The 23,972-nt window shown below is 40.8% G+C and overlaps 2 protein-coding genes across 3 annotated transcripts; one reads left to right on the top strand and one right to left on the bottom strand.

The window, feature by feature from the left end:
- Positions 1-7: 7 nt before the first annotated feature.
- skic2 (SKI2 subunit of superkiller complex) lies at positions 8-18,933 on the bottom strand. 2 transcript variants are annotated; one of them, XM_026155968.2, is made up of 29 exons: positions 18,803-18,933; positions 18,349-18,467; positions 17,518-17,639; positions 17,179-17,296; positions 16,177-16,291; positions 15,980-16,054; positions 15,823-15,876; positions 15,567-15,724; positions 13,611-13,766; positions 13,324-13,469; positions 11,747-11,893; positions 11,576-11,660; positions 11,385-11,491; positions 11,040-11,186; positions 10,860-10,956; positions 10,538-10,750; positions 9,951-10,061; positions 9,194-9,305; positions 8,955-9,073; positions 8,072-8,203; positions 7,830-7,967; positions 7,630-7,734; positions 6,359-6,488; positions 6,117-6,243; positions 4,913-5,123; positions 3,999-4,109; positions 2,527-2,745; positions 1,999-2,139; positions 8-483 (listed from the first exon to the last, which is right to left on the bottom strand). In XM_026155968.2, the coding sequence occupies exons 1-29, from the start codon at positions 18,813-18,815 to the stop codon at positions 283-285; spliced, it is 3,729 nt and encodes a 1,242-aa protein (XP_026011753.2). In that variant the 5' UTR covers positions 18,816-18,933; the 3' UTR covers positions 8-282. The 2 variants fall into 2 exon arrangements, with proteins under 2 accessions (XP_026011753.2, XP_026011754.2); XM_026155969.2 differs by having other exon boundaries at positions 18,624-18,886.
- Positions 18,920-23,911, top strand: nelfe (negative elongation factor complex member E). The gene is made up of 11 exons (XM_026156515.2): positions 18,920-19,138; positions 19,428-19,513; positions 19,727-19,796; positions 20,116-20,261; positions 20,388-20,462; positions 20,546-20,583; positions 20,675-20,964; positions 22,210-22,354; positions 22,478-22,532; positions 23,376-23,478; positions 23,577-23,911. The coding sequence occupies exons 2-11, from the start codon at positions 19,439-19,441 to the stop codon at positions 23,654-23,656; spliced, it is 1,077 nt and encodes a 358-aa protein (XP_026012300.1). The 5' UTR covers positions 18,920-19,138; positions 19,428-19,438; the 3' UTR covers positions 23,657-23,911.
- Positions 23,912-23,972: the final 61 nt, after the last annotated feature.

The raw sequence follows: 23,972 nt of genomic DNA, 5'->3' as shown, positions 1-23,972 counted from the left end.
GGCAGGCTTTGAATAGTTTTTTTTTTATTACTGTACAATAAATTACAATGCAGCCCCCAACCCCCACCTCACAGTCTGCACTTTGGTCTGTTTGATTAAAACAAGTCCCTCCATCCTGCTAAGAATTTATATGTAAACATCAACATGTTTTGTAGGCACATTCAGCTCCAAACATGTGAAGACACCCTTGCCTCAATTATCTCCTCCCTGTACATCTCCCTCACCCCTCCACCTCAAAGAAAGCACTTGGCTTCAGGCACACGTCCCCCCTCCTGCCACCTTTCAGTGGGTGTACAGGGAGGCAGTGAAGACAATGTCCCTGCGGATGGCCAAGGAGGCCTTCTCCATCTTGCTCCCCAGGACGGAGTCTCCCACGATGCGGGCGGCCTGCCTCACCTCCTTCAGAACCTCGTCCAGGCGTTGGATGCAGCGGACCACCGTGCCCTCCTGGACGTCCGTGAGCTGGGCGATCTCTGCGAAGGGCTGGGACGGGACACAGGAGGTGGTGAGCGACGAAGAGGAAACTTTAACAGCACGAATCACATCTTAAGTTTATCCATTCATAAAGTAAAGAAAGGAGACAGTTTCTATGGTAACATTCTGGTACTCCAGGATACTCTGTCTGGGGTGACATAAAGTGATAAACTCATTATATTTTGTAACATTAAATTGCATGTGATGAATAAAAACATGATTAGATTTGCAGGCAGCTTTAAAAAAACAAAGAGCTTTTTAAGAACCACAAATCCTGATACCTGAAGCCAAAACTGAGAAGTTAGTGTTTAAATTCTCATGATTGTTCACAACATGCAGTTTGAGTAATCACACTACTTGTCTTCTAATCTTTGTCCTTATTTGCAACTGAATGATCGGGCTTGTTTTTGAGCTTTACTTTTCTTTTGGCAAGTACAAAGACCTGCAAAAATAAACCAGTGATGCTGTTTAACCGCTCTGCAGATCAGAAAAACAACAACAGAGTTTAAAACAATTTTCATATAAGAAGAAATCATCTTGGGTTCTTCTGAGTAAAGAAGTAAAGCTCAGAGGACAGAAGTGGAGTCAACATTTCAAAGAAATAGAGTAGCATCTACATTATAGCAGCAACTGATGGAGAGGAAATGCTACATGTAATGGGGGGGGGGGGGGGGGAAGAATATTTCTGAGGTTGCGTATGTTGAGAAGACAACAGTTAATTTCTTAAGATTTGATAACACTTATTGTCAACACCCAGAATTAAAAGCAAGTCTGAATCTGCAAACAGCCATGTTGGAGTAAATATAAATGTCTTTTGGCTCTAACCTGGGACTGTAGATTTCAGGGAGTGTATTAATTTGGTAACTGCCAAAATTACTGGGTCATGTATTTGTTTAAAATCTTGTTAGCAGCCTGTAAGAAATCCATCACAAAGAAATGACAAAAACTGGATCCACCAACGCAAGACGAATGGCAGTTATGAAACTGAGTCACATGATAAGACTTCAGGAGGAACAGTGTTGAGAAAAATGGAAGAAAGAGGCCAAATCCAGGTGTCAATGACAGGTAATAGGAACAAATTATAGTTTGTTTGTTTTTTATTCCTTTTTGCTTTAAAGGGTTAAAAATAAATAAATAATCTTATAAATATCACCAGTCCCAGTAACAGCAGGGATTAAAGTGCAATCTCTGTCATCTGGCACTGAGTGTTGTCTTAATCTGGATTCTTCCCTCCTGTTTGGGGCTAAATGTGCTCATCAGGTAGGCAGAGCTGGTGGATTAATATTAATATGCGTTACACTTTCTCGTCTCAGCAGAGGAACAGCACATCTGTGACCCGATGACTTGTTAGGTGGATTTAAGAGGATCACGCTCACCTCTGCTCCGAGAGCCCCAGCAGACTGAAAACTGCTTTTACTTCCTCTGTTCTCAGTGAAGTCATTCCCACACATTCTTAGACATACTTCCTCTCACCAAAAGGTGTGACTGGGGTCAAATAAAGCCCAACAAAGTGTTAAACCTCACCATTCCCCTGGCCCAGCAGTAAACCACCTCTGTGAGCCCAAACTTGAACTGGCCTACAAACTCCTCAGCCGTCTGCGGTATCCCACACTCCCGCTGCAGCTCTCCGATGCGCTGAGCCACCGACTTCACCTGCTCGATGCCCTGGTAGAGAAAAATGACAAGATCGGGATGCTGAGTTCAGCTGGTGGCCGGATTTGATCATGTAGATACAAGTGACTCGCTCTCCCGCCTCTCAGTGTGGACATTATGAACCTGCTTTACAAACCGCGTCGCTGTACTTCTGATCTTCTAGTGTCTGCACTGCTACTTAAGTCATCACTAATTCAGGCTGCCATAAAGCTCCTTCGTGTTTAAGCAAAAGACTCGGCGAGTGATTTAAAAGTGAGGGAGTGACTGGGGTGAGTCAGGTGACGTGCCCTCGCCGTCCTTCCTGCGGGACGTTGTTCATCAAATGTGCACAGTGTCACGTGATGTGAGTGTTTGTGTGTGAGTGAGTCATAAGGAAAAAAAACTCCTCTGCCTCCTCACCTCCTGCAGCGTGTTGGTGATGTGCGGCTCCACCTGGGTGTTCTGAGTGAAGACCAGACAGGACAGCAGGGCGGCGCTCTCCTCGGGCGCCAGCGGGCTCAGGACGTTCTCGAACAGAAGCTCCGTCAGCAGCAGCTCGTGGCTGCTGATCTGACAGGCTACGCGGCCTTTCAGCTGCACTGCCCCGCCGCTGTCGATGTACTGGAGGGACTGAAGGACCTGAGGGAGGCCGGCGAGGAAAATAAACCTCTGAGTTTGTTTATTTTTGTGGAGTTTTGAAGGAAAAAGTGCTACTAAAACCTGGGAAACTATGCTAACAGATAAAAAATGTCAAGCATTCAACAACTTGAGTCCAGACTGAAAAATCTCACTGATATGAAATTTGAGGAGTAAGAAGAAATGTGGAGGGATTGCACTAGCTGTGACTGAAAGGTGGTGCAATCCCAGACATTTTACTGCAAAGGGAGCCTGAGGGAGTTCCTTATTGGTTCAATGTCCTGATGAGGATGACTGGATCCTCCATCACCTGACAAAGAGCTCATGCAAATGGCCAAGTGTGATAATGAATGACCACCTTCTGCACCATTACTGAACGTGCAGCTGAACGCTTTGAGCTCGTTTACTGCCTCATACCAGCTCTTTAATATATAATACTTAGGGCTGTCCCACATTTCTTTGGCAAGCAAGTGGCTGGTTCGATTCCAGATGTGGAGCCAAAAGTAGCATTGTATAACATTTGTACTTTGATTTATTGATTCAACTGTTGGGATAAATAAAGAATGATTCTGTGATGAGGCGGTGAATCTTTGTCACTTTTAAATAATTTTTTTCCTCAAGCGCCACCTGGAGGATGAATTTTGCTTGTCTTGTGAAATGTAAACAGCACAGCGGGTAGAGTCTGCTTTAAGTGCTGAATAGCAAACATATGCATGTTAATACTAAATTCTATAATGGCAAAAATAAACAGCTTGTTAGCATCAGTGTTAGCATAACAGACAGAATTCGATCAGTTGATTAAGGTAATTTTTAAATATTAGCTCCTTTCTTTGTCTCTAAATTAAATATTTGTAAATTTTTTTCACCCATTTTAATGCTTTTATTAGAGACATAATCAGCAGAGAAAGACAAACGCAGCACAGATCCCACCTGGACTCAAATCGAGGACAATGTAGCAAACTTCTGATGTCTTGGGAATTATTGAGATTATCAAAAACCTCATTTAAGCAAACTGACTTTTGGGAAATTGTGATGGGAACATTTTTTATGTCTAAAGGTATTATAAATTCAATAATTCATAGACCTACGATCACACAGGAAGATGACGAAGAGGAAAATATTCCGATCTGAGAAGCAACCGAGAGGTCTTTACACTTTTTTTTTACTCAGTAAATGACTGACTTATAAAAATAGCCGGTGATTCATTTTTCTGCCAACGGACAGAAACACGTCAGGATAAAGACTCTCATCCAAACCTTGATCCTCTGGTGGTATTCTGGCAGCAGAGTCAGAGACTGGTCCGACACAAGGAAGAGGAGCTGGTCCAGCTCTTCCTGCAGGCTCATCCTCTCCTTAATCCGAGCAAACTGACACACACAGACACACAGGATACTCAATTTGAGAAATGAAACAGCAGAACTTGGCCTAAATCCAGTGAATTCAACAGAGAAGAAGATAATAAAAAACTTCTGTACTCTCATTAACGCATCTTTAGCTAACGCAGCTTTAAACCACTGAGGACGATCTCCACACCGCCAATTTTTATTACCCACAAGGTTGAATAAAGACATAAGGAAGTTTGAATGTGCAGTGATAACAGGAGACACTGATACTGCAAGTAAGAGCTTGTTATCTTGCAGAGTAACGAGAGAGAGAGAGTGTGTGTGTGTGTGTGTGTGTGTGTGTGTGTGTGTGTGTGTGTGTGTGTGTGTGTGTGTGTGTGTATTGGTGGCTCAAATAACACGCTGTGCCTGTGAGACAGTGATGAGCTGCAGCTATGAGCCTATATGGGTAATTATAGAAGCAGTCAGCTCAGATTCTTGCATCTTATCTCCCCAATGAAGCTGCCAGGAAGACAGGAGAGACGGCACAGAAGCAGAGATCTGGTTTTTGAGTTTGATGTTATTATTGTGAAATTAGAACAGGGGGGAAAAATTGGAAGGATAAAAAGAAACTGGCGGTGTTGTGAGAAGGGAGAAGGGAGAGACGCTATCAAGGAGGGGGGCCGGTCTTATGTAAGGATGTTAATTAGCTGCATAGATGTGTAACTGCTGCACAAAATAAATGTGATTTTCTTTCTTTATGAGCAAACACTCGGGCTGAGACACTTTTCTCATTGCAGGATATTTTAAAAACTGTCGCGCGCACACGCACACACACAGACACACACCTGCTCTGCGAACATGGGTGAGTGGATGCAGTTGAAATCTCTGAGGCTGTCTTGCAGCACACGGAGCCTCATGTTGGCCTCCACCACATCAACGCTCTTCAGCTGGAGGTCATTGACGGGGTCAAGGGTTGCTATGCCGCCAGGGTTAGCCTCTGCCAATCGAAGCAGCTCCTGTGTCGCCGTGGAGATGGCTTGACCAGGAGGGTCAAGCCTAAAGGACAAAGGGAAGTGATGAAGATTTTTAGCTTGACAGTGTAGACTGATCTGAGAAATGCAAGAAAATGGCAACAACAACAAAAAAGGCCAGATATTTTTAAACTATAGCAGTGACAAAAAAGAAAAGGTGGTAATCCATCTGGTAGAGTGATGAGGCCCTTTTCATTTCTCCCTGTAAACCCTGTCAATATCTGTACTGTCGCTTTCATAAGAGAACAAAAAACACAGTAAAAACCAGCTAAAAATAAAAGAAAATACAAAAGAAAATCAATAAAGATATGTAATTATGAAGCACAACCAGCAACAGAATCAGACAAATGTATATATTTTCACCTGCTACTTCATTAGGTACACCTATTCAGCTACATATTACATGCCAACATTTAATCAGTCAATCACATGGCAGACATTCAGTGGAATTAGGTATGTAGACATGGTCAAGACAACCTGCTGAAGTTCAAACTAAGCATCAGAATGAGGAAGAAATGTGATTAAAGTGATTTTGAACGTGACATGGTTGTTGGTTGAAGTATTTCAGAACTGCTGGTCTCCCAGGACTTTCCCACACAACCATCTGTAGGCGGATAGAAAGGCAACAGTAACTAAAATAACCACTAACTACAACCAAAGTATGCAGAAGAGCACCTATGAATGGGCAACTTATTAAAACCTCGGAGCAGGTGACAAACCGAGGTTACAATTCAACCAGGAAAAATGTTGCCTGGTATAATGAGTCTTGATTCTTCCTGCAACATTCACATAGTCGGGTCAGAATTTGGGGTATATAACATGAAAGCATGTGAGAGATATTTTCTTGGCACATTTTTGGCTTCTTAGCACCAACTAAACATTGTTGCTGATCATGGTGATCCCTTATGACCCATCTTCTGATGGCAGTATAACACGCCGTTTCACGCTGTTGAAATAGGATCCTCATTAGAAAAATAAATAAAGTTCTTAAATCACGACAAAGACAACAAATGCATACTTGAATCGTGGCTGTTGCCTCTTGTTGTAATTATCGATGATCCTTTCTGGAATCACTTTGAGGGTTTTCACCGTGATTGCTGAGATGTCCTGAAGCTTCAACTTCTGCACCGTGTGGCTGCAGGGGCCTGATGAACGTTAAAGGCAAAACAGAAAATTAATTACATCAAATAATTGAAAAGTGGTTCGTGAAAGCGATCACACAGAGCTGGCTAGCATCTGCAGCTAACCCCACCTCCTCACCTTCAGGTATGAAGAGAGACGTGTTGTGGAGGTGAGGCAGAGCGGGGTTGTCGTTGTCTTTTCCTTCCTCGTTGCCCTTCTCACAGATGATGAGGGCTGTGAAGGTGCGGTTCACAGAGGCACTGGACACCTGACGCACAGAGAAAAGTCAGAGAACGATACGGGAGCAAGGACACTGTACACTGTTCACACATGAGGGAGATCTGTGGCAATCCAAACACATGCAGGTTGGGTGACGCAGAAACTCTACACCACCCTCTGCTGAGAATGAGCGTCTGGATGTATTTCCTCTTTTACTGGTGACCCGTTCAGCTTTTATGTCACCTGTCTCACCAGTGAGACCAGAGGCTGGGCACAGAGCTCATATGGAGACTTGTTCAGCTCAACATCGCCGACAATATTATTTAAGAAAAATTCTTCTTTGTGACTCTGTATCACTTGCTGATTGTCTCACTGTCCGTAACATTTTCCCATTTTCCTTTTGCCACGATGTTCATCAACTAATTCCTCCACTTTAGCCCAGAGTTGATCTAATAGGCAGTAGCCACTGTCAACAGAGAGCAAACTCAGCACATAGGATACGGTCCGCACATGGTTCACAAAACACAGGTATTTCAAAGAACAGACCCTCAGCCTTAATTTGAGCAGATAAAACAAAAGTAATGTACTGACTTTGAACATCTAAGCACCAAAGCAACCTATAAATAACACAAACTTCATTAGAAAAAAAACAACAGAGCTGAAGAGCCTGATTAATAGTTCCGTTTTATTTTTTTTTTTAGGCAAAACAACATCTTTGGTACCAATTTTTAAAATTTTATTTGTGTGAGCAAAGAATTTGAAACAGGATGATTTTAGGTTATTGTTTACTTTCTGTGTATTCATCTCACTGGAGGAATTAACGACACTGAAACATGCATCAAATTTAACTTTCACTTTTCGCTCAATAATCAGCCATTTTTTAATCCTAGTTTGCATTTTTATACAAAATCTGATTATTTATTTCACTTGTTAATTGCCACTGTTACATAATTCTACACAAATAAGCTATTCTTTTCTTTATGAAATAAATCCTATGTAAGATTTAGCCCCTCTTTAGGTTTTTATCTTTTGCACAGCACAATCAGGTAAGTGTCTGATTGCTCATGCATCCACAGTCACACAAAACCGTCTTCATCCACAAGTAGTATCTGCTCTGAAACAGGTAATATGACCCCAAATAGTCCTGGTGTCACAGAATAGCTGTGGTGTCACACTGAATATACACCTACCTGTAGGATAACTCCTAAGGCGTTGAGATGCTGTTTGTTGTTAACTACAATGACTCGACCCACTGAGAGAGCCTTGAGCCCATTCACAGACTCCAGAATAGCGTGCTGAGATTGAGACGGGGAGGAAATGATAAAGGTAAACAAGCAGCTGATTAAAGCTGTATGAATGTAATCGTGATTCTGAATATGTGCGAGTTTACCTGGACTGCTTCTGTGGTTTTCTTCAGCTCGGTGACCGTGTGGTAGTAAGGCAACAGGTCAGAGAGCTGGCCCTCTGTGTCCACGGAGGGCATAGCGGACAACATCTGCTTCAGCTGGCTGATCCTCTTCTCGTGGGTCTGCAGCAGCAGCAGCAAGACAGATGAAAAAGAGACATTTCTCAGCTGCTCTTAGACAGGAAAAATGTTACAGAGCAAAAATTCAATGAAGCTGTAAATGTTACCTGAGTATCTCTGTGGCTTTCAGAGAAGCTCCTCCTCATCATGTCGGTCACACGGAGAGCTTCGACTCGCAGCAGGTTGAGGATCATGGTGTAAGTCAGTCTGAACTGGGACTGGAGAAGGGTGGGCTTACCCTGAGGGAGACACACAGGAAGAAGAGTCAGCACAGAAATGGGATGCAAACCATTTTCTAAAGCTAGAAAATCAAAACTGCTCTGATTCCAATTCATCTACTGACGCCACTGATTTCTTTTTTAAAGCGTAACACTTTGTAATTGCTTACAGCCACACCACCCAGCGTATACCTGATCTCACCCCAGCAGATTTTGTATTTACTTGGGTTATCTTAGCCTAATATTAGGATTTGTTTAATGATATGAAACATATGCAAAAAAGAAACTAACAAACCAACAAATATAGGAAAGAGGAAAATACTTTTTCACAGCACTGTATATCTCAAAAATTAATATCAGCCTTGAAAGTCCAGAAATATTGTGAAAAAAGACCACAGCCTATTTAATTTTGCACCATCTGTAGAAGAGGAGGCTCTGGCTTTCTACATTTACAAAAGAAAGTAAAGCATCCATGAAAGAAAAAAGGATAAAAAACACAATTTGTGTTTCAGTTCCACACTGAACCCAAAGCAGTGCTTTTCAAACTGGCACAGAGGGAGACTGTGTTAAAATAGCCCACTCAACTGTGTAATTAAATGTTAAATGAATAACGGAGCGTGCAACACCTTCCTTGAATCACAGCCAAAATAAACAAGCGGTGCAGCTTTGCTTTAGATGTGGAGAGATGGGTACCGAGAGACTTGAGTGGAACGATGTATAAACCCACGCGGCAGGTAGATGTTATGAAATGAAACCCTGCTGCGGCCCTCACCAGCATCATGACGTGCAGATCTGCCATCTCGTGAACGCCGGCTTTACACAGAATGATCACAGTGCCCGTGGCGTCCAAACCTCTCCGGCCCGCTCTGCCCGCCATCTGAATATACTCACCTAAAAATATGGTTCATGGCATGAGCACAGGTCTCAAAATGCTTGTTTTTCCTCAGCTACAATTTATCCTCAAGGACTAGAAAGCATTAGTGATGGCGGCTGAGATGGAGAGTATCAAACCTGGCAGCAGATTTCGGAAGCCGGTTCCATCATGTTTCCTGATGCTGTCGAACACCACGGTCCTGGCGGGCATGTTCACTCCCATCGCAAAGGTCTCGGTGGCAAACAGCACCTGGGAGAGGAAGGGAAGATGCAGACAGCTGGTAGAGCTATTTTTATTTGCAAATGAAGGTGAGTGTAGCAAATAGGTGGGGTTGCAGCACAAAATTGTCTCTTTTTCCTCTGATCTCATTCTTCCAAAGAGAAAACAAGCCCTGTAGCTACATCTCATCCAAGATTCAGCCTGCAGGCTCACTAACCATCATCCGCTTTTCTGACCACAGCTATTACAGAGAAATTCCAAGTCATTTCCATCAAATACTTCCCCACCTGATCATCACAGGTTTGCTTGAGAAAACAAATTCCAAGAAAAAGACGCACTTGATATTAAGATATGGAAAGATATTTTTCTACCACCATATTTGTTTTCACAGAATTCTCTGATTTGCTAATTGTGCATAACTTTAGTTTTTTCCTCACTGCAGCGTTACTGACGATATTAGTGCAGGTGGTTACACCACAGATTAACATCTGCACCCCATGAGACCATTAATACTTATGTATTAAGTGTGGTGCATTGCTCCCTCTGCCACAATAATCTCAATAACATCCTGTAGTGTGTGTTGCACCAATATTTTCAAAAGCATGATTTCAAACACAGCTGTGGTCCAAGCCACATTAGCATCATAGCTTTATTTCAACTTCCAGTCACGCTCACCTTTACGAGGCCTCTGGAAAAAAGCATCTCAATGACCTCCTTCAGGATTGGCAGGATCCCGCTGTGATGGACTGCGATTCCTCTCTTCAACAGGTCTCTCATGAGCAAGATCTAAAAGAAGACCCCAATGACAAGTTTAATGTTACATTAACATGTTCTATTGTGGGCAAAACACCATAAATCTTTGACTGGAAGTCAGTTTAAGTGTGCTGCAAATTAAGCCACTGTTTAAGAAAAGTCTAAAATCCTAAAAAGCACAAAGATTCAGTCATTTTCAAATTAAAATTGATTGTATTTACGGAAATAAATTAATTATGCATATTCTTTCATGTCCATGTTGAGTGTATGTAAACTAACCACGTCTGTGCATATGCTGCAGTGAAACTGCACACCAAAATAGCAAATCTTTTTATATGCCTTCATTATTATGATGAATATATTGTACCTAGGGGAGCTTTTTGTTCCAGATGATTATTAAATACTCATATAAAAGAAGAAATTATCATTCATCACAATTCAGAAAGCAGCCTGTATTAACAGTCTGGGGGAGAGGAAAAGCAGGGCCCCTGCTGACTGCTCGTTACTACCTGAGGCAGCTGCCGGTCTGCTCCTCGGAGGCGAGTGAGACTTTTCTGGAAGAAAGAGTGAATTTCCGCCTTCTCTATGGAGGTGGTTAGGTCCATGGAGTCCAGCGAGCGGGCGTTCTCGTCACAGCGTGTTCGAGAAAAGGTGAACGCAACCACCGGGGTCTGCTGCCGCTGGGACAGGAAGTGCAGCAGGGTGAGCCACACTGATCGGTCCTGTGGGGTGAAGCAAATAATTAAAAAATGGGGAGATGGATGAAAACAGGAAATAAGAGGATGACTTGGAGAGAAATCAAAAGGCAAAATAGTGACAAAAGAGAATTACCTGACTAGCGGTGGTGTTTTGAGAGGTGTTTTTTGTGCCAAATGACTGAGCATGTTTGCTGGTGCGCTCCTTCTTAGCATCGACGGCTGCGTAGTATCTGAACAAGAAACACAACTTCCTCTTTGAGAAACAACTTCAAGAAATTATTAACTAGGGAAGCACCACGCGGCGAAGCTGTACCCTTTAGTGAGGAAGTTTCCTGTAGCATCCACCAGCAGGAACATCTCTTTCTGAGTCTTGGTGCTGTTCCCCGTGTACAGATAATGCTCCAAGGGCACGGGTCTCTTTAGTGTGCTGATCACATAAATGTGCCTCTTCTTAATACGACTGGGGTAAAAAAAAAAAAAAAAACAATAATAAGGGCGAGACAGAGAAATGCAATTAATGGCAGAAGCTGAAGTCTTGCTTTGAATCGTTTTGTGCGAGAGCAGATTTCTAAAGGAGGATTACCGACTGCAGCCACTGTCACCACTCCACAATTAGCTCTCTAATGCTCAGTGGCTGCTGTCAGCGTGGTGCACCTACCCGATCCACTCACTGAACTCCAGAGCGTTTGGCACTGTGGCGCTGAGAAGAATGATACTGACGTGATCGGGAAGCATAATCAGAACCTCCTCCCACACAACCCCTCTCTGAGGAAAGCAAACACGAGAGGAAAGTCAATTAACCTCGAAAATCAGCTGGAAAAAAATGAATCCGTGGGTGCGCTCCCTGACCTCAGCGTCGTTGATGTAGTGAACCTCATCGAAGATCACCCACTCCAAGTCCCTGATGACCTCTGAACCGTTGTAAAGCATAGACCTGAGAGAGGAGAGGACGGAGCAATCTAGAAACTTTACTCTACTCAATACGTTGCTTCTAATATATACAACAAACAGTCCGAGCACCTGAGGATCTCAGTGGTCATGATGAGGCAGGACGACTCAGGACTGAGCTGGACGTCGCCCGTAAGGAGTCCAACGTCCCCAAATGTGTTTTTAAAGTCTCTGAACTTCTGATTGGACAGAGCCTTGATAGGAGATGTGTAGATGGTCCTTTAAAAACACAAGAAAGAGAGAGAGAGGAAAATAAACCTCTAATAAACCTCTGCAAAGAAAAAACACTTTAATCTGGATGTTATAGGTCTAATTATGTATTAAATATATATATTAGAAGACTACAGACTGTGAAGTCTAATAATGCCAAACAAGAACAAAATAATGACATTAAAAACTTTATGTTCGACCACAACACTAAACAGCTGTTTACCCGTTATACAAAACCTTTTACTTGCCTCACTGTCAGGTAACACATGATAACAACAAGCAGTAACAGTCTTCAGATTAAAGGGTTACATATGTTAAATGTATTGATTCCTGCATACACTTTAAGTATAGAAAAATTAAAAAACAAACACCAGTCGATAAATATAAATCACCAAGTATCAGCCATCCATTGGATAGGAAGGAAAACAGTGTAAATGTTTGGAAACGCAAAGTATTTGACTTTTGTGCCACCTAGTGGTTGTGTCAGAATAACAAAGACTGTGAAAGTGCCAACAAAAGCTGCTTTTATTCTGGGGTGTAATATTTATTTATTTGAATCTAAGTCATGTTAATCATCTGCCACAGAACAGTTTGAAGTAAACCTTAAATAAGAAACTTAGCCATAATATAACCACTCTATCATTACCTAATGGTGAGACTCCTGCTATTAAAATATTAAAAGTAAGTTTTTACTATTTATTTTATGATTTAGTTATGACACTTTAATCTGTGTGTGTTTGTTTACTGTCCTCAAAGCTACATGATCGGGAGTCAAAGGTCAGCAGTGGCTCAGGTGACATCGTGAATCGTGAATCTCAAGTGAATCGTCGGTATGATTAAAAGTACTGTTTTAATGTTTGTGTTTAGCACTATAAACAACCCCTTTTTAAGATTTTTCTCAATGTGATTAAGTATAGCAGTGAACAGGCCAAACAATACTGCAGCATGGCATAATTTGATATTTATTATTATTTTATTTATATATTATTATTGTATATTATAATTTAAAATGTCGTAGCAGAGCATTTCCAGCTTGTTCCATTCTTTACTGGGGATTTATGTACTTTCATTTTAAGTACATGAATTAAGTTCATCTTGTCTTCTTTCTTCCTGGTGGTTCCTTCCTGGTATTCATTTGTATTTGTATTTCAAAAGTATTTATATAGTGCTTTTTTATTCCTATGAAGCACATGTTTTACACATGTAGAACTTTCATCAGGAGCAATTTGGGGTTCAGTATCTGGCCCAATGATGTGACATGTGGAGCTGGGGATCAAACCACCTTCGGCAGACAACTATGTGAGCTGTGAGTCACAGCTGTCTCGTGTCATTAGTGTTTCTTGCTTCTTTTCCAGCCTTGAAGACAAGAACAACCTCTGTCTTACAGCTTGTACTGAAAAAGGGTTTAGCTCACCTCTGAGCTGTGCACAAATACACACCTCGTCATGTGTTTCTGTGAGAGAGCGATGGCGTACTCGGCCACCACTGTTTTTCCAGCAGACGTGTGCGCGGCCACAAACACGGAGTCGTGAGCTTCCAGCCTCAGCACGGCCTGCTTTTGGAAAACATCGAGCTCAAAAGGCCACTGCAGCAGAGAAACAGGAAAAAAGAAAAAGGTTTTCACTTAACAGCTCACCACATGCCGTGTTCAGAGAAGCAACAGAGAGAGGTGAAAATATCAAAATAAGACAAATGGATTTTATTTTTTGTTATGTTGAACCCAAACCTTGAAAGCTGGGTTTGGGATGCGTTTGTGGAAGTCATCGCAGGGTGATGTTATATTCACAGGAATGGCCCATTTCTTGTTTTCCTCTGTGTTCTCTTTTAGCTTTGATTTCTCTTCTTTTCCTTTCTCTGGAGGAGACGAGGATGACGCAGCATCCTGCAGGCAGAGGAGAAGGAAACAAAGCTTCAGAGCAGTTCATATTTAGCAACACTCGACAGTTAACTCACATCAATTTTCTTTTATTTTAATGTCTGTCTGTTTCCTGCTACGCGAATAGCAGCATTTATTTTACAAATTCTGCACTGGAAAAAGACTGAATTAAATTCAGAACTAAATACTGAAAATAGCTTTATCAACACCACAATTAAAGGATGAATGCAAGAGAGAAGGATTTCCAGATTTTACCTCTCGTCTTTTCTTTCTGCATCTATGACAACAAAGAACTGCAACTCACTGAGCACCACAAGCTCATGTAAATTAGCCTCTGGGCTAAATCTAGTTGGACAGTCATGGTCTTTAAAATTAATTTCTAGGGAGAGAACTGTGATGGTGGGCAGTAGTGTTAGGTATATTATACTGTACTAAACAACCGTGCTCCTGACTATCTCACCGACCTCCTCAGTCTCTATACTCCCAGCCGTTCTTTACGATCATCTGGTCAGTTACTTCTGGCCCAGCCCGGGCACCGTCTGAAGACTAGGGGTGATCGTGCCTTTGCCTCAGTAGCACCAAACCTATGGAATACTCTTCCTGCTATCATTCGTGCCTCTGACTCCATTCGGTCCTTTAAAGCATGCTTGAAAACCTGGCTTTTCCAACATGCTGATTGTCACCGCTCATTAGTTGCTGTATCGTTACTCATTTCTCTGGATTATCATGAATTCTCCCTATCCCTACTTACTAATGCCTTTGTTTGTTTTTGCTATTTTACCTTGTTTTAATGACTTACTGTTCAGTGTAATCATTTTACTGTTTATTCCTTACTGTGAAGCACTTTGGTGTACTCCCTGGTTTTAAATGTGCTATATAAATAAAATTGCATTGCATTGTACTCTGAACAATTCAAAGAAAGAATAAAAGAACGCATTCATGCCTGATACCAAACTTGCTTCCCATATTTCAAATTTTTCATTCATTTTCAAACGGTCTGTGTTTGAATTCATCTTCAGGGTTTCTCCTTGTTTAAAACAGGCTTTTGAGGGTTGGTGATACACATGTAAGAGTATGTTACTCAACAGATCTCCATGTGTTTGAATCCATTTCAAGTTAATTGAGTAAATGGCACCTCTGTTACATTTTAGGTGAATCTCCTTTGGTGGAGAACTAAATTACTGGTATGCTCAATGCATAAAAAACCCAACCTGTACATCAAAACTTTGTTTAAAGGTTGTCAGACGTCCACGTGACATCAGGCAGTATGTTTTTAAAAAAAGCAAATACGACATTCGTTTGATTGTATAATGACTGTGGTCAAGAAACATATTTGCCCTTTACATGCATCTACATGTAAATGACATCTCTAAAAGTGTTATGTCTCACTGTGGGTTGCACCGTGTTACTGTGGTAGAAGTTACGTGTGGTAGTACTGCTGCCTTGAGGAAGAAGGTTCTGGGTTCAGGTCTACTGGTTGGCTAACAGGCAACCACTTTTCTTTTTTCAATGTTTGTTCAAGATCTGAGTTTTCACCTTCGAACCAAACCTGAGCATTAAGATGTCGGGCAAAACTTCCTTTTCACTGAGTGTTTGCTGGATGGGAACCATCTCAATACACAACACAGGCGAATTTGACCACATGTAAAACTTCTCCCATCATATTAACCTTCAAATTTTTAATCGAGCTGTTTGCTATATTTACTTAAAGATATTGCGCTAATATTTATCATTCACAGTCATTCATTTCAGGGAGTATAATCTGAAGAAAAGCATTTTACCAGATATCTGAAATAAAAGATGTACCTTGATGCCCAGGTCTTCAAGACTGTTTGTTCGTGGTAGTTTGGGGGCATCTTCACTTTCTTTGTCTTTCTCCTTCTCCTCAAGCTGCAAACCACTAATGCCTTCCACGGTAGACAGGAGCGACATGAGGTTGACCTCTGGCTTCGCTATTTTGGCATCTTCAGGATACAATTTTAAAAAGACAAAATCATTAATTTATCTACTTTTAGACCATGTAGTATTTTTTTTTTTTTGTTGGGACAGTCTGAGTTCTAACCTTTGTCAGTAAAGTCCATCCCAGCTTTCAGTCCAGGGGCCACCTTCAGTAAATCTATAAAAGAGTAATGACAAACTCAAACTCTAAGAGGTGAAATAATAAAATATGTTTGACTTTATTTTACGTTGATCCTGCTTAAAAGAGGGAAAAAAATCACCACTCTCAAAGTCAATTTCCTCCTCCAGCTCAGATTTCTTCTTGATTTGTTCAAGCGTCAGTTCCTCCATTCCTCCTGTGACAATAACAACAAGAATATTAATAGATAACAAAACTCCTCAGTTTTGACATCTGAACTAAAGAAAGATACAGGAAATCACTAAGAAAAAATGCTTTGAATGAATGAAAGAATCTCACCGGGGAGGAACGGGTAGTTGGTGTTGCTTCCTCGAAGGCTTTCAGAAGGAGGCCCAGGCTGGCGCTGCAATGACAGCGAGTTCTTTGCAGACAGGCCGGTGTTCTCCAGTAACACCTACAGGTGAAAAAAAGAAGAAGAAAGAATACAGACCCAAAATGAAATGAATCAAGCCAACCTTTGATTACAGTGATAATGCGCAGGACCATAATGATAACCTGCTGCTAGACTCTGACTCTTCAATATGAACAAACAGATCTGAAGATAAAAGCAGAAGTGAAAAATAGTGACAACTTGAGTGTGAAAATTTTGTTTTTGCTTTTTAAATTAAATCTAGGTGGCCCTAAAATCTAAAAGATCTATTTTTTTCCAAAATGGATAAAATCAGTCTTGAAAAATATGTATAGAAATATGCATGTAAAGTTTTGGCCAATGACACAGTTGCTATACACAACCACAGTGAATTTCAAATCAAACAATCAAGATTTGATTGAAAAGCAAACTTGGCTTAATTCAAGGAGTTTAACAAAAGTTTTAACTGTTAAGGAATTACAGCCATTTAATACACAGTCCTCTAATTTCATAGGCTAAAAAGAAACTGGATAATTGATTGACAAGCAGTTTTATGATTAGGTCAGGCCTGTTCCTTCATTCTTCCATGACACATTAAATAAGAGAAAAGCTCTGGGGTTGATTCCAAGAGTTGGGCTTGCATTTGGTAGCTGTTCACTGGATCACTAAAAAGCCTAAAGAGATGCTGAAGAATGTGAAGGAGACCATTTTTAGGCTGAAAAAGCCAAATTAAACTTCTCAGAGAGTAAGGCATCTCCAAAAAAAGAAGTTGATCCAAGTATTAAAATGAACCACATATTTAAAACGACCACACATATTTAAAGCTGAAACAGCAAAGCACTTTTAATAAACAATAAGATACTCTTTGTCAGGTTCAATAATGATTTGACAATAATGATTTTATTTTAATAAGGAAAATGTTGCCACGTTACCTCAGTGAAGTCCAGCAGCATTCCTGTGGTCGGATCTCTGACAACAGACAGTCCCGAGTGAAGCGGAGATGGACAACAGTTGAGCAGAGAGTCAACGTCAACCTTCCTCTGGGTCACCCTGATGAGAACAGCAACACACACACACACAAAAATCACATCTTTAAACATACGTTGATTTTAACCCAATAATAATTACAATATCAGATTTGACTTTCCCCCCGTAGACACGTTAGATTTCAGGAAGCAATGATTTCAAGAAACTCTCTTAATTATTTAGTGAAATCAATAAATATGCCTATTAGTGTTTTTTTTAATTAGCAATATAACAAACATAAATACTTGAGAAACTTCTGGAAGGCAAAGTCTTTGTCGTGTATAGGAAGCCATGCAGGGTCTCTTAAAAACTGTTTCTCTACTTCTGTCTCCAGGTTCAGGTTTGTGGGAGGAAGCCCGTGAGGGAGCTGTGGATGGAAAAAAAAGAGATCAGAGAGACATCCTGAAGAGCCACATAAACAAAACAAGTCAAATAATTCCCCTATATTTACATAAGTTATAAATGAACACCATCAACTATCCCCCAAAGATAAAACACAATCAAATCTTATTTAATATAAGCAATCAGCTCAGGTGAAACTAAACCATAATGTTAAGTCACTTAGATAATATGAAATTTTAATAAGCATCACTTTGAATAAGTTCTGAAGAAGCTAAATGTGCTAGATTAGGTGACTTGAATACAAAAATGTATGGGTAAAGCAATTGTACAAGGATTGGCTTTATTTGTTTTTGTTTTTATTTTGTTTCTTGTATCTAAAGTAATTCTCATTAGGAAACAAATAAATTAAATATTTTAAAGTCTTTGGGTCAACCCCCAGATTTGTATCTACTCCCTTGTTTATTTCAGAATGGGGAAAAAGTAGGTCTACATGGGTTTTCACTCACACTGCATAATCATAAAATCATAATACAAGGGAACAGGGCTTTAGTCTTAAAAAGCTCCACTGCAACGGCATCAGTGATTTCCAACCACAAGCCCGGAAGCATGCCATTATCGTTGAGTTGAAGAATTCTTAATCCTTTACATTAGGTTGTAACACAGACCAAATCATTTTATTGGACTACAACTTAGCTAAAATAGTATGAGTAAACAGTATCTTACTCCTTACTGACCGTGCTATGTGGAGGCAAAGACTGGCCGGGCACGGGGTGTGTGATAAGCTCAAACCTGCCAGAGCATCCCATCTCCAGCAGGGACATGGGCAGATCCATGGGGCCCGGAGGGGGCACATCTGCAGAGAGACAACATAAAGAGTCTGAATGGATGAGCAAGCACACATTCACGCAGGCTGCATTAAAAAGATGAAGAAAAAGACTGTCAAGTTAAATTAACCATTTATCTGGTCGTATTTATTCCGTAAATGCTTAACGGATATTACCACACTTACTTGCTGATTAGCTAAATATTAAATCTGTGCTTTATGAGGGTGCAGAAAGAAGCTACTCTGTTAGCCATAGCATCATAAGCTACATCAATGGAGCTAGTTAACCAAAAATAAACATAATACAGTTAGATATTTATAATTATTTAAGGAGCGGGCTTGACAAATTACAACCCACAACGTACTTAGTCTATCCATGCCCCCACAGTCGTTAACGAAAGCTAAAAGTTGCCACAAAGTAGTTGCTGCAGTGGCCACGGAAGTTGCCAAAATTGACAAGCGGAAGTGGCTAGCAAAAAACTGCTCGACTTAAACGCAAAGACATAAAATTCTTTAAAAAAAATATTACAAAGACTTTTATAAGATAAAATGTTTTATAAGTTAGAAATATCGTTTTCTGTACTTTTTAAAATAATATTATAAACTTTTTTGCAAAAACAAAACAAAACATAAAGAGAACAACGTCACATTTACGCGCCGGCGTTATTCTTCCTATTAGCCATTGCAACTGTTTGAAGCAGGTAAGCGATTAAAACAGATTAAAATAATGGACATTTCTTTATTTTATAGCTCCTGTAGGACTTCACTGGTATCTTGATATCGAGGTAGACTTCGGATTTACACCCTGTCTGGATTGAGTGAACAGTTTTTTTATTTTATCTGAAAGAAGTCGAGTTGTGGTTTCTGGCTAATTAGCTTGTGGCCAGCTGGTGGTGGTAAATCAATAGGGGAATCTGTTATTTTTTGTTTACCTCTCTTAAAATAGTATTTTTTTTCTTCTTTCATTAAAACATGTTTTCTGCATTTTAGTGATTGCCATCATGGTGGTGTTTCCGAGCTCGCTGACGGAGGAAGAGGAGGCTTTACAAAAGAAATATGCTAAACTCAAAAAAAAGGTATGTAAGGTTTTTGGTCTGTACTAAATTGTGGAACATTCCAAACAGGAAACCATTCCTTTTTCATAATATAAGCTTCCTCTTTGCTACACTATACAGAGATTTAACATTTCATCCCGCTTCCAACATCGAAGACACACGTGAATATGTAAAATAGCTATACTGAAGACTCAAATAAAGCTTTGTATGTACACTTTTTACCTCTCTATTCAGAAAAAGGCACTGGTTGCTTTGAAAAAGCAGAGTTCAACCAACCAGACAAACCAGAGTGGCTTGAAACGGAGTAAGTGCATCCAGCTAACCGCTGGATTTCTTTTTTTTTTTTTTTTGACTCAATCACTCTGGTCTTTCTTATAATAAGGCTTTAATAAAAGTAAACATCAACATTATAATCTGAAGCACCAGCAACTAACTGGAAAAATCTGACTTGTCATATATGGGACTCATAGGTTTATACTGTAAAATTTAAACATAACACCAGTAGAATATTTGATCTAATCTAAGACATGTATTTTTTATTATTGTTCATTGGAGTGGCTTGTTTTAAACACTGGTTGTACTGTTATTTACTTTTTTTTGTCTGTTTCTTTTCTTTGTCAAAGCACTGTCAGACCAGCCTGTTGTTGACACTGCAACAGCAACAGAACAAGCAAAGATGCTCATCAAGTCAGGGGCCATCAGTGCTATTAAATCTGAGAATAAAAACTCTGGATTTAAAAGGTCTCGAATGCTGGAAATTAAGCTCAAGGTGGGATGTCAGTAAATACATTGCATGACCTGTAATTCTTATTTCTGGCATTTACGAGCAGTTGTAAAATTATTATTAAACTCTCCTCCTCACATGTGGTGGATTTTTGCTCTTCATGTCTCACAGGACCCTGAAAAAGGCTCAGTTCCTGCTTTCTTACCATTTCAAAGGAGTGTCTCGACAGATGAAGACCAGCCTGAGGTATAATACAGGACATTAAGCATTGCTTTACCACTTTGTTTCTGTTAAATTTAATATTGTCATATTTTTTTGGTTTCTTCTAGTCTGGAAAAAGAGCCCACAGGAAGTCTCTGTATGAGAGGTAAATTCCAAATCCATAATGAACAGCATGTTTAATACGCCAAAATTCTGTATCTGTGGGTCTAACTTGGTTTCTTTGTTTTCTGCTGCAGCTTTGTTAGTTCAAGCGACCGATACCGGGATGAGGACGAAGGAGGCAGCATGTCATCCAGCCGGGACATGGAGAGAGACAGAGAGCGCGAGCGGGACCGTGACCGAGATTTGGATGGAGAACGGGAAAGGGAGAGAGACAGAGAACGGGACAGAGATCGAGACCGAGGCAGGGAAAGAGACAGGGAAAGAGACAGGGAACGAGACAGGGAACGGGACCGGGAACGAGACAGAGACCGAAGCCGAGACAGGGATCGAGACCGGGAAAGAGAGAGAGATGGACCCTTCAGACGTAAGTAACCATTTTCTGTTATGTGAACTTTAGACCTAATGTTTGTCTCTTTGCATTTTTTTTATTTCCATATCTTCAGAAAAAAATCAGATGGGGAAATAAAAAGATGGGGCGACTGTGGTTCAGGGGGTTGGGAAGCTCATCTTGTAACCGGAACGTTGATCTCCAGCTCTGTCTGTCTTGGTCGTTGTGTCCTTGGGCAAGACACTTCACCTACCGCCTACTGGTGATGGCCAGAGGGGCCGATGGCGCGATATGGCTGCCTCTCTTCTGTCAGTTTGCCCCAAGGCAGCTGTGGCTACAACTGTAGCTTGCCTCCACCAGTGTGTGAATGTGAGGGTGAATGAATAGTGGAATTGTACAGTGCTTTGAGGGTCTCGAAAAGCGCTATATAGATGCAACCCATTATTATTTAGATGTGGTTGGCCAAGGCTTGCTTATCTTTTGTAATATACTATGTCAAGAGTTTACAAATTCATCCTTGACCTAGTCTGCTTATTTCTAATCTTATTGATAGGTGTCAAAAGGTCAAAATCAAATTAGGGGTTAAGAAATTTTAAGGCTGATTGCCTTACAGACGAAACACTAACCAGTTCTAACCAAAGATTATGAACATGCTGTCAGAGAAACCTGTTGGAAGATACAAGAAGAGAAAAGATGTGTTAATATAATAGTTAAGGAGAGGGTAGGTGCTCAGTTCGTCGTGGGCTTTAAAAACTGAGGGATTGTTCAAAATACCTGATCCAGACCTGAGCACAAACTAATCTAGTCTGCATTTTCTCGAGCAAGTGAAGAGAAGCTAACTGGAGAGTAATATGATCTCTCTCGGATTCCTGTCACTGCTCCTGCTGCAGTGTTTTGGATCATCATTCTTTTCAAAGTGGTTATTTGAAAGAGGTTTAAAGAGGTTTCCACTGTGATATTCGTAAAAGATCCAAAAATAGCCCTGGTTTGTGTACTTCTAGAAAGCTTTGTGGGAACAGCTTTGCTACAAATCCAATTATTGGCAGTTATAAAGTGGAATTAGTTTGTGGAAACGTGTTGACCAAAAAGTACATGTTAATACAATGAAGTCACTTATTCTGTACACAGTGCTGCTTCCATACTTCTCCAGTAATTTTTATCTTATTTTTTAGTTAATTTTTCTGTAATACGTATGGAAGAATAAAATTGTGAAAAAACAAGCTACATTAAAAAAACATTGCTGGTTTATGATTTGTCCCTGTCTGCTTTTTTCACTCTCAGGGTCAGACTCGTACCCAGAGCGCAGAGGAGTGCGAAAGGGGAACACCGTTTACGTTTATGGCTCTGGGCTCGGCGAGGACAGCCTGCGCTCGGCTTTCTCTCAACACGGAAACATCATCGATCTCTCGATGGACAACCCACGCAAGTAAGGAGGCTTTAAACAAAACTGTGTGCTCATAAGTGTCATTTCTGCCTGCATTTTCATGCAGTAATATAAATAGTGTGACGATGATTTATTCTTCCTTTTCTGTTTTGTTCTTCTGTCCAGTTGTGCATTTATCACTTTTGAGAAGATGGAGTCTGCAGACCAGGCTGTTGCTGAGGTTAGTGCTATCTTTCTTCCTGCCACCCAGCTGTTATGTCTATTGTGTTTGTTTTTTGTTTTTTTCAGGTATTGATTTGGTGAATGTCTAAATTGCAATACAGGCAAAGCTGTACCACAATAAGACTTTATATCTTATTGTGGTACAAAGGGGCAGGGATAGCTCAGTAGGTAGAGTGGTGGCCCCATGATCGGAAGGTCGGGGGTTCGACTCCACTGAACGGCGACCCTGAGGTACCCCTGAGCAAGGTACCGTCCCTACACACTGCTCCCCGGGCGCTGCACTGGCGGCTGCCCACTGCTTCACTGGGTGAATGGGTTAAATGCAGAGGAACTATTTCCCTATGGGGACTAACACGCACACTTTACTTTAAAGAATACACTGCATTATCTTCTTTGATTAGGTGCATGGTCAGCATGATCCCTCGAGTTGGCATAACGTTATCATACTGTGGCCCAGACAGTGGTTAAAACGATTAAAGAATTTGGAAACTCCTTCAAAGGACAGTTATCTTATTCAGTTGAATACAAGCAGCTCAGGGAGGACAGTATATCTTCCAGCTACCTGGGTGGTCTCAATACTGATTACTGCTTGGCTTCAAAAATGAGCATCTTCAGTCTAAGAAATCATCCAAAAAATCCAATTATTAATTTAAAGGGGGGGAAAAGTAAATATGACTCTTTGGTATGTCCACAAACATGCAGGCGCTTTGCCCTTGTGGCCTTCATCAGAGCACAATAATGACTTAATGATAAAGACTTGCTGTAGTTTTACAGGCGCCTGGTTTATTTCTACACAGCAGACTAAAAGGCTGGACTGGCTTTGCTGTTTTTTGTTTCACAGTTGAATGGAACCACGGTGGGAGACGTTCACATCAAAGTCAGCATCGCCAGGAAGCAGCCGATGCTGGACGCTGCCACTGGCAAATCTGTGTGGGCTTCACTGGGTAAATACAGCACTCGTATTGTGCGTTTAGACACTGATCAAACAGCTTGTGTGTCTGCACAGCGTGGATTAACCGTCACCCCTATCTTTCCTTTACAGCCGTGCAGAACAGCACTAAAGGCTCCTACCGGGACAAAAGGAACCAAGTGGTGTACAGTGAAGATCTTTTCCTGGGATGAAAAGTCCATGTTTTTGTTGCTCTGTTTCTGAGCTGCTAACCTGCTGCATGTGCTTTGTAGAAGACATAAAAGATTATCAGTAGCCTTTTTGATCAGAGCATTGTAGTTACTCTAGGCTGGATGTAATGCTACATATGCAGCTTTGCATGTGAAACTACACATCTGAGCTCAAAAAGTAAAAGAATTGTATTTGTGAATGTTTTCTTTTGTGTAGGTCACTCATTCATATTAAAAAAACATGCGACTTCTAATTTATATATTAAATGACTCAGTTTTGACTCTAAAAGTACCTTCTAGAAAGAAACATCTTGTCTTC

This window comes from Astatotilapia calliptera, chromosome 22 (assembly GCF_964374335.1).
Source record: "Astatotilapia calliptera chromosome 22, fAstCal68.1, whole genome shotgun sequence".
NCBI classification, from domain to species: domain Eukaryota; kingdom Metazoa; phylum Chordata; class Actinopteri; order Cichliformes; family Cichlidae; genus Astatotilapia; species Astatotilapia calliptera.
This window is presented reverse-complemented; position numbering and strand designations above follow the sequence as displayed.